The 11443-nt window shown below is 30.5% G+C and overlaps 1 protein-coding gene across 5 annotated transcripts; it reads left to right on the top strand.

Moving 5' to 3' along the window:
* Positions 1–4888: 4888 nt before the first annotated feature.
* On the top strand, positions 4889–8871 carry LOC113861832 (zinc finger CCCH domain-containing protein 30-like). 5 transcript variants are annotated; one of them, XM_027494889.1, is made up of 2 exons: positions 4889–5244; positions 6043–8868. In XM_027494889.1, exon 2 carries the CDS (start codon positions 6066–6068, stop codon positions 8268–8270), a length of 2205 nt encoding a protein of 734 aa, XP_027350690.1. In that variant the 5' UTR covers positions 4889–5244; positions 6043–6065; the 3' UTR covers positions 8271–8868. The 5 variants fall into 5 exon arrangements, with proteins under 5 accessions (XP_027350690.1, XP_027350691.1, XP_027350692.1 ...); XM_027494890.1 differs by having other exon boundaries at positions 4971–5318; positions 6043–8871; XM_027494891.1 differs by having other exon boundaries at positions 4971–5244; positions 6010–8864.
* Positions 8872–11443: the final 2572 nt, after the last annotated feature.

Here is an 11443-nt window from a genome sequence, read left to right as displayed (position 1 = left end):
ATCATAGATTAACATACTTGTGAAAAAAGATAAAATGATTTCTGTCACTAAATTTTTATGTCCTTTGTCATATTAAAATAATACAATAGATGTCTGATATTTAAGTTTTAAAATATTTTTAATCATAAAACTTGACTGAATTTAACATAAATATTGTTAAAAAAGTCAATATTTAATAATATAATATATAACTTAACTTCAGTTATATAATTGAATAATATATTCATTTAATAGAATGCATTTTTTATTATATATATATATATATATATATATATATATATATGAGCTTTTATATTTATCCAATTATTTAACCTATTACTGAATAATAAAAGGGGTTATTAAACATTTTAATACAAAAAATGCATACTAAATCATTAGTTGTATTTTTTCTTATTTTAAACATAAATTATTCTTTTGAAACTTAAAAACTTAAATGCACAATCCTATATCACGTACAAATTGACAAATGTAACGTTAAGAATAATTTTTTATGAGCTTTTACAAATTCAAATATATATAAAAAATAAAATTTTATTTATAAGTGTTTTGAAATAACAAAATTAAACACATACAACAAGTATAAATATTATTTATAAGCTAATGATTTAATATTGTCATCTTTTATTTAACCTTCTTTTATTTTATACATTTTAATATAATACGTTTATTTTTATTTACTATGAATAGTTAAGGAAAAATACACATAATGTATATCATATATCTTGTAGGACCTTAATATGTTAAATAAATTAAATGCCATTGTTTTGTACATTGTAGATAAAATTTCAGATTAAAGATTTAAAAGTACATTTTTAAATGTTAGTGTGTTATGAATTTAAAAATATTAAACGTCATATATGAAATCAAATACATTGAAATATAAAAAAAAAGACCGAAAAACATATTTTTTGATACAATATATATTTTAATAACAGTTTTACCCTGTTAACTCGTGATTATATGTATGTAATATAAAACCAAACAATTTAAAATAATTTTTCTGATACATGTTCATTGACATACAATAAGAAAGTAAAAAGAACATATGTTTAAATGGAAAATAAATAAATAACATCTATTTAAGGAAACAATATTTCTCAAAGCACAGCTAAGCACCAAACATAAACATGAAAATTCAAATTATAATTTTTCATTTCATGAGAACTAACTTTTTTTTTCTATAAACTTATTATTTATTTATTGGAATAATAACAAATAAATAAATACTTATTATATTAAAAAATAAAAAAAGAGATTTACTTGTTGATTTTAAGTACATTAAAGCACTTAAAAATGTTTATGTATTTTTGTATTATATGTACATATATATTAAAACTTCAAGATAAAAAATTAACCATTATATTTATATCAAAAGTAATTATTGAAAAATTAGAGACAGAAAATTTTAAAAATTGTAAAAATTATAGGTTTTAACAGGACTTTTTGATTTGTAATTATTAAGTGTATAAGAATAATTAATAAAATTGTTAAAAGTGTAACTTATTGAGAAAATGAGTGGAATGAGAACTTATCCGCAACGTTGCTTTGTGGGTGTCATAGTGCCAAGTCATGAGTATTAATCATCACTGGGCACTTACACTTTAATTTTCATTTATGAGCGCTGCACAGAGCAGAGACCCATTTTACTCCCACATTAGTCAACCGTGGCGGCTCCTTTTAATATCTCTTTTTCTTTGCAGTCAACACTTTGCTTTTCCATAACAACCACCGTTTACCTCCTTCTTTTACTGTTTATTTGCGCGGGAACAAATACCATCAAAATATAAATAATCAATATTTAATTCATTCAAATTAATACGAATTTTATAAACTATCATTTTTATTTATTTTAATAATATTCAAGATATTTTTTGCTATTTTATATATTAGAAAGATAAATATTTTTATTAATATAATAGAATTTAAATATTTTATTACATCAATTTTACACTTAAAAAATATATTTTTAAAAAATTGATGGCACTGTTTAATACGATAAAAACATTTTCCTTTATCGTTTTTGTTAAAAATAAATTGCATTAAAAACAATAGCATGCCCACTGTGACCCTCTGTCTTATCGCAAAAAGGTTAAGTGGTATATTTGTGATTTTATAATGATAATTAAAAAAGAGAAAATAATTATACACATCTCTCTCTTTTTTTTTAATTATTGTTAATATTTAAAATACATTAAAAATAATGTTAGATGTGTTCATTAAAAATTATATTTTTTACAATATTTTTTTAGCTTTTTAATCAATATCTTTATTAGTTTACATTTACCAAAAATTAACTGTCACAAGCCTTTGTTATAAATCAATATTATTCATTATCTGAGCTGGATAGGTTACGTTCTATAAATTTTAGTTTGACTTGTTTTTTTACAATTGGTGTTTTGTTTTTGGTCCATCCAATTAATGCTTGAATTTGCTTATTTAAGATATGTAAATTTTGTAAGTCAGAATCCAACATTTTATGAGGCTTTTATTTTAAATTTGGAATATTTTGTAGTAAAATATTATAAACATGTCTACCATTTTTATTTTTTTTTTTAAGTTTAAGTGAGTTAATAAACTTATGCTCACATATAAGTAAACAAAAAATAACTTGTTTAAATAAATAGTTAAATATATATGTTATTATAATAAAAAATAGTATATTAATTAAAATATATTAATGTTTTGGGTAAAAATGTGAGTACTTATATTACTCAATAAATTTTATTAAATACACAATTTACTAATTACGTGTTTTTTTAAGTTCTTATTAATTTTATATAATTATATTTTAAAATAAAATTAATAAATAATTTGTCAATTTATTTCACTTTAAAGTATATAATACATTATTAAAATATAATTAAATATTTGAGAATGTGTTCATAAACATTTAAATTATATAAAATTTAACTTACATAATTATAAAAATAATAATATATATTTAAATGATTAAATTAATGAATATTATATTTTATAAAAATATTAAATTATGTAAATATTTAAATTTAATATTCGTGTTAACCGATTATGTTTTGATTAATAATTTATGTTATAATTTAATAATAATATTTTTAAAAATGAGTTAAAAATAAAATATTTTTATAAAATAGGTTAAATACGAACTATTAAAAATATCATAAAATTTTGTCAATCATACTTTAAAACTATTATAAGTTTTGTTTAGTAAGTTCTTAATATAATAGAGCTTATTTTTTAAAAAATTATAGAATAAAACCATATAAAAATAACATGTCATGCTTAATTAATTAGTTTTTTCAATATACCTTTATTTAGAGATTTTTCTTTCATGTTCGGTATTAAAATTATGTTGACATTTTTTCTTAATTTATATCTATAGTAATAAAATGGCATGTGTTTCAGAAAGGGAGAACAAATTTGGACTTGAAAATCATATTCTTTTGAAACAGTGTAGACATAATTTGACTTAAAATTTATTATTAAAATTGAAAGCGAAAAAAAGCTTAAAATTTTAAAATGTAAGATAAATATCTTAATGGGTGAGAATAGATAAAGTGATAAGCGAAAGAGACTTGAACTATTGAATATATAAATAAACATCATTTTGCAAAATGAAATATAAAAAATAATAATTAAAGTCACACGCTTGAAACCAAAACAAAGATTTTTAGTTGAATAAACCTTATATTTAATGTTATCAATATTTATTAAAGTAAAAAAACACAATCAATAAATAAAAAGCATTAAAATTTTAAATTAAATCTAAACAATCAATAATAATAAAGGTTTATTAAAAAAATATTTGTTATGTTTCAATATAATAAATATATTTATTTAAAAAATTATTAATTTAAATTCTTAACGTGAATCCTAAATTAAAATTAGAAAAATAAAAAAAAAAAATTCCAAAATCACTCATAAAACTTCATCACAGTTTCCTTACTCCTAAAATATGTTAAAACTCAAAAGCCTAGTAGTAAAGAAAGTGGGATACTATACTCTGCCTTTTATCTTATCAATTATCATGTATTTTTTTTTTAAATTTATGCATCCAATTTACATTTATAATTTTGATGATGAATATAAATTCCATTTTCGTTGTTATTGAGTGTTGCGTGCAGCATGGCTTTTTTCTCTTATTTCCTTTTTTTTCCTACATGATTTGACTCCCTCCATTAACCAGAATTGACTAGCGTCTCAAATCCGTGTCCGTACACACACACCCGGATTCCAGCAGCTCATTCCAATCCATTTCAATACCGGTTCATCCGGTCACCCAGCTCTGCTCATTCACCTAACCGGTAAAATCACACGCCTTTTCACCTTCCCAACCGGTTAGTGTAAATTTCTATGTCCTTTGCACAAAAGAACAACGCACTCTACACGCGTCCTTCAATGATTGGTTTCGCCGAGGAAAAACTTGAACCGGTAACAGAGAAATTCAAGAGATTTATACAATCTCTAATGATTTCGTGCCACGTGTCTGATCGCCGAGAAATCAGTGGCACTAGATCCTTGCTTTTATCCAAAACCAAATTTGCATGTGAGGTGAATTTGGACTGAATTTCCAGAAAATTTCAGCGAACGAGTGGAAAAGTGTTAAATTATTACAAGGAGCGTTTGTCGTAACTCGTTTCAAGAATAAACCCCCCCGTCCGATGAAAGTATCTTTATGCCCCTAATATTTTCCTAAATGACGATCGTGTCCTGGGCGCTGTGACGAGGCGTGATGTGATTGGCAAATGAAAAAGGCGCTGGGTATTGCAGAAGAATAATCAAACCGTAACTCTCAGTGCGCTTCATCTTTTTCCTTTTTTGTTTTTAATTCCATTTATTATTATTATTATTATTATTATCATCATCATCATTTTGCCCCATTTTTTAAGTCGTTCCATTTTATTGGTCCGGCGAATTTATCAAACTGAAAATAATAATTAAAAAACATTTTTTTATTTTTTTATTAAAACACGAAGTGCTCTTTTGTGTGTTACTCCTATGTTGTTATTTTTTTTATTTTTTATTTTTGGGGGGAGAATGAGAAAAAAGAACGCATAGGAAATGGAGAAAGAAGAAGAAGCTCTCTTGCTGGTTCCTCTTTTCTCTCGATTTTATCTATTTTTCTCGCCAGATTTTCTCGGAATCCAAACGCACTGAGCTTCCTTTGTTCCTTCATTAACCCTCGAGATCTGAAAGCGCGTCACTCGCTATCTAAGTTTTGATGCGTTGTGCTCTCGTTTACTTGCTTTGTCAGTGAATATAGGAGTGGTAAGATTCACTTCGACGTTATACCAGTTCAGATCACTTTCCAAGTTTGGGTTTCGAATCCTTCTTTTCGCTAAGTTAGTGTCTGTGTTTATTTCCGCGTGTTTGTTTCCTTCTTTGCTTGTTGCTGTGTAATGATGTTAAAATGAGTGCTAAAAATATGTTGTTAGCGTGATCCTCGAATGATCTTTGCTTCGTTGAGCACTTGCAAGCGGGAAGGAAATAAATTATTATTATTCCGTTTTTCTTTTGTTTCGGAATGGTGTTCTTTTCGGTTGTTGGCTTACTGTGAATCTAGGTTTTGATTGTCTAATTGTTAGGTTAAGTTCACTTGGTGGATTTTTTGTTTGATTCCGTAAAGTGCTTGTTTTGTTTCTATTTTTTTTAGATATATGTAGGTTTTACTATTTTCTTCAGTGTTTCTGGTTATTGTTTAAAAGTAAGTAATTATGTGCTGCCTGTTTGGTTCTGGATATTTGAAGAAAGATAGATGACGCCGATCTTATTCTATTTGTTTTTTCTCTATTCTTTTTTAAGCAGTGATTTTCCATAGATAAATTGGAGATAAAAGGTAGTTAATTTTCTTTTTAAGCCTTTGGCTTCTCTAGTTACATGTGCAATTTCATACTTAAGTTGCCTTTAGTATCTTGTGTGTTTAAATTCAACAAGTGACTATGGGATGGGGTTTTAATGCATTTGGATGCTTCATTGGTCTGCTTCTTCTTTAGTATAATTTTACTTGTGTGTTCTATTTCGGTGTCTTTGAAGGAAGCTTTAATGGGTTTGTGGTTTTTTCCTCAGCCGAATCCCCTGCAAATGAAAGCATGTGCTGTGAGTTGGGGCGGTTAAAGCCTGCGCCGACTCCACTGCTATTACCGATTTTCGTACGCACATCTGAACCCGGAAGCCACAAGATGAATCACTTTTCTGTTGACACTGAAGATTCTTTTGTGAGCTTGCTTGAGCTTGCCGCCAATAACGATAGTGAAGGTTTCAAACGATTGATTGAGTGTGATCCTTCCTCCATAGATGAGGTTGGGCTGTGGTATGGTCGCCGCAAGGGATCAAAGCAGATGGTCAATGAGCAAAGAACGCCTTTGATGGTTGCTGCTACCTATGGGAGCATTGATATTATGAAACTGATTCTCTCTCTATCCGATGCCGATATCAATAGGCCTTGTGGCCTTGACAAGAGCACTGCCCTTCATTGCGCTGCATCAGGTGGGGCTGAAAATGCTGTTGATGCTGTGAAACTGCTCCTGGAAGCAGGGGCTGATCCTAATTCTGTGGATGCCAATGGGCATCGTCCCATAGATGTTATTGTTTTTCCTCCTAAGCTTGAACATGTCAAAAACAGCCTTGAAGAGCTTCTTCAGACTGATGATTCTATTGCTGGGTGTAATCTTAGGGTGATAACAACCTCATCCAATGCTTATTCTCCACCTTTATCAACTTCACCAGAGAATGAGTCTCCTTCTGCACCAGATTTCCAGTTGAAGTTGAAGTCAAATGATATCCCTGTTTGGTCTGCATCAGAGAAGAAAGAGTATCCTGTTGATCCGTCTCTTCCAGACATCAAAAACAGCATATATTCAACTGATGAATTCCGAATGTATTCTTTCAAGGTTCGACCTTGTTCACGAGCTTATTCACATGATTGGACTGAATGCCCTTTTGTTCATCCAGGGGAGAATGCTCGAAGAAGGGATCCAAGAAAGTACCATTACAGCTGTGTCCCTTGTCCTGATTTTCGGAAGGGTGCCTGCAGGCGAGGAGACATGTGTGAATATGCCCATGGGGTTTTTGAGTGCTGGCTGCATCCTGCACAATATCGTACCAGACTCTGTAAGGATGGGACAAATTGTTCCAGAAGAGTTTGCTTCTTTGCCCACACTGCTGAAGAGCTTCGACCGTTGTATGTTTCAACTGGTTCTGCCGTGCCTTCTCCTCGATCAAGCACATCTTCTGCCATGGATTTTGCTGCAGCCATGAACATGTTGCCTGGCTCTCCTTCTTCAATGTCAGTCATTTCTCCTTCACCATTCACTCCACCCATGTCACCTTCTGCCAATGGCATTTCACACTCTTCTGTTGCTTGGCCCCAGCCAAACATCCCGGCATTGCATCTTCCTGGAAGTAATCTTCAGTCCAGTCGTTTGAGATCTTCACTCAATGCTAGAGATATTCCTGTGGATGATTTTGATTTGTTACAGGATTATGATCAGCAGCAACAGCTGCTTAATGAGTTATCATGCCTCTCTCCACAGCCTATGAATTCTAATACTATCAACCGTTCTGGGCGCATGAAACCCCTAACTCCTTCAAATCTTGACGATCTTTTTTCTGCTGAGAGTTCTTCTCCTCGATATGCTGATCCCACATTGGCTTCAACTGTATTTTCTCCAACTCACAAATCAGCCGTCCTTAATCAGTTCCAGCAGCAGCAAAGCTTGTTGTCACCCGTGAATACAAATTTTTCTTCTAAGAATGTTGAACACTCTTTATTGCAAGCCTCATTTGGGGTCCAGACATCAGGAAGAATGTCTCCACGAAATGTGGAACCTATTTCTCCAATGGGCTCTAGGATTTCTATGCTAGCTCAACGTGAGAAGCAGCAACACTTTCGCAGCCTAAGTTCCCGGGAACTTGGCTCTAATTCTGCTGCTGCTGCTGCAGCTGCAGCTGCAGCTGCAGCCTCCGTTAATTCTTGGTCAAAATGGGGATCACCCAATGGTAAGCTGGATTGGGCAGTTGGTGCTGATGAAGTGGGTAAGCTCCGAAGGTCATCTTCATTTGAGCTTGGGAACAACGGTGAGGAGCCTGATTTATCATGGGTTCAGTCACTGGTTAAGGAATCACCTACTGAAATTAAAGAAAAATTGGCAACTACTGTTTCAAATGTTGCAGCAGCTGGATCCTCCGGTGAGGGATCAAATATGAGCACACAAATGGAGTCTGTTGATCATGCTGTATTGGGAGCATGGCTTGAGCAGATGCAGCTTGATCATCTTGTGGCTCAGCAAAACTGAAATGAGTCTTGCTGACCCTGAGGTAGTTAACAACAGAAAGGTTTTCAGTAAATAATATATGTTCTTTTTGAATTTTGTTGTTGATGGAAGGTTACAGTAACTAAGAAAGGAAGCAGTAAGAAAAAGAATCACTGAGGAAATTTCATTTTCAGGTTTAGTGTTACAAAAGTAACTTAGAAGGGTCAGAAAACCACTGGGTGGCATTCGGATAATTAATGCGAGTGTAGGTTTTTTGGCTGCCTATCTCTTCAAATTTTAGGTTCACATTCCTGTCATTTTTTCCTTCCTTGAGTAGATGTTCTATCACAATGAAGTCCTATTCCTAAGTTTGATCTATCTTTTTTATTTCTTTATATTTTGGGGTAGAAAACGAAATTACAAAAGGGTCATTGGAGTTAATTCCTTCGGTCTCCATTTTGGTCCAATTTTGGGGATGAAAATACAGGATGTTGGATATGATATTTGTCATGTAATTTGGAATCAATAATTGTTGATGCCAGGGAGCGGGTATTAGGAAATATTTGAAGATTGATCCTTTGGGCATGTAACATTCAATTGAAGTTTATTGCTATATTATTTACTAATACCGTTGTTTCTATTCTCAAGCGGATACTACTGTCGTAATATGGGTAGATTTTATTTGCATCGTATAAATAACTGAGCTGTCTGAGCAACAAATCTGGTTTGCTGATCAGGTAATGTTGATTTGCATGATTAAAATGCCATTTATATGAACTTTTTAGTTTTTTTATACAATCTATGAAACACCATATTGCATAATTGATGTCTAGGACCAGTTTTCCCGTCACATTGGCACGTGGAGTTGCGGACTTTGTGCCATTCTCTGCTCAAAGAGCGTTTAGTTATCCAATGAAAACACATTTTTAGTCACGTTATGAATTTATATATTAAATGAAACCCCCTGTGATGGTGGACCGACCATTAGGCGTATGGTAATAATGAATATGGTGTCTTCCGTTGCTGTTCGTTAGGGACTTATTTTTAGGAGTTGGTCAATTGATAAAGGAGTTACTTTTAAGGCATGCCTCATTGTGTTTTAATAAGAATAACTTGTGAGAAAGTTTTTAATTCAGTTTAAGTTGTGGTTTTAGTTCTGAAAATAAATTAGTTCATTTGTTAAAATTTATTTTACCATTTCATTTTGTTTTTAATTGTTATTTTGTATTAACGTCACTTTATGAAATTTGGGATTAATATAGGAATTTTTAGGGTTGAAATGTTTGACTTGTATGATTTCATGGATTAATACAAGGTTTACGTATTTATTTATAGTCAATTTTACCTAGTGAAATAAAATTTTGTTACTTTTTTTTGGCTTTAGAATGTTTTAAAAGTTTTATAAAGATGGATAATTTAGATTATTAAATAAATATTGTAGTATTTTTTTCAATAGATAAAGATCTCATTTTGAAATATATAGAAATATGTATGTATTTACTTTTATCATTTTTTAAAACATTCTCTTGTTCTCTTAATGGCTCTAAATTCGTATTAATTTCCGGTGGGGAGGGGAGGGGGGGTTGATAAAACTAGACTTGAACAAACGTTAAATATGGTTTTTATGTAATTCCAAAGAAGCTAGAAAAGTGATGTATGAAGTTGCAATATGAGAGAAAAAAATGTAAACATAAAATATTTTATGGCATCTCTGTCGTCATTATTCTTTCACTGGCTTCGGTGCTTTTGACAGCTAATGTGTGTCATATATGCTTTTCAAAGTTGGAATTGAGTTGATCCCATAACAAAATCGATATCAATATATCACTAAAGTTAGATAAAATTCCCCCGAATAAAACAAATCACAATGGCATTAATGTTAATAGTTTTACCACTGTATCAGATCACCTCCTAATGGACAATTTTTTTGTATTGATCCCTTGATTTGCTCTCGCCTTTTCTTCCTACTTTTGCTGAAGGAATAACAATGCTTATCCACGCATTCTATAGACATTTATGGTATAACCGACCTTCTCTTTCTAGGAATATTTTTATTCTCCTCAATTCCTCTTCTGATGAATGGCAACGGGTAACTATAACATGGTCACATACAAAAATTCTTTTTGTCGATAGGATTTTACATATGTCATTTTCTGTTTTGCTTTTGCACCTCTCTTTTTCTGGAGCATTATCAAATGTAATTGGCTTTTGCCATTTAGTGCTTTGCCCAAATGGGCAATTGATACACAGTTTCACATAAAATATAACATTCAATATTTTCATGCCTTTAAGAGGAGTGATAAAAATGAAAAAGCAATTATATCCGCCATAGAAATACCCAAACTAAAGTTACATTCATACTTTGACATGAATACTAACTTACCCTTACCATTATAAGTAAGTTACTACTTCATTGTTGATGTGTTCTTTGGTGGGATTAGTTGAACAGTTTTTTTTTTTTAAGGAGTTGATTCTCCAAATGTTGAAGTGCCTCAAACGTGGTGGTAGGGGAAACTGAGAAAAATATATATATTTACATGCATTACAAATTCTAATCTGGTACCTTTGGTTTATTTTTTCTCAAGATGAAAAAGGAAGTGTAATATAAGTTATGATTATTGCCCCAAAACGAAAATTTTTTTGTAGGCTTTTCAAAAATGCAAATATGACAGGATTGTAAGAAAACAAGGATAAATGTGATTATCTAATTATATAACAGTTAGCGCAAATTACTTCTTGAAAACATATACATTATGGGGCCTGATTTGGATTTTGGACCCTAATTTTCTCAAATTTTAAACAATTCATTTACATAACTTGACAACAGTGCTCCAAAATGCAACCTGAAAATTGACCCACAATGAAGTCTTCGAAAAATTCTTTTATTCATTTTGAGAAAAAAATTATTCTTTTTATAAGATTGATTCTCAACATTAAACTTTTTATAGGAGGACTAACATAATCGATAAAATTAACCTAAACTTTAAAGTTATGATCATTTATGGAAAAAGGATGACGAGAAAAGAGTTTCTCTAGATGAAAAGGATATAAATAAAATAAAAAGGAATAAAAATAAAAGAATCTCTCTAAGTAATGAGTCAGATTCACATTATTTCTTGAGTCTCAATAAGATTCAGTTAAGAATACAAATTGTGTTTAAAATAATATATTTAAAAGTATATTTCTTATATTTGTTAATACTCACAAGATTAAAG

Source organism: Abrus precatorius, unplaced genomic scaffold (assembly GCF_003935025.1).
Source record: "Abrus precatorius isolate BTA unplaced genomic scaffold, Abrus_2018 Scaffold3, whole genome shotgun sequence".
NCBI lineage: Eukaryota > Viridiplantae > Streptophyta > Magnoliopsida > Fabales > Fabaceae > Abrus > Abrus precatorius.
The sequence above is the reverse complement of the archived record's forward strand: the minus strand, read 5'-3'. Positions and strand labels throughout refer to the sequence as shown.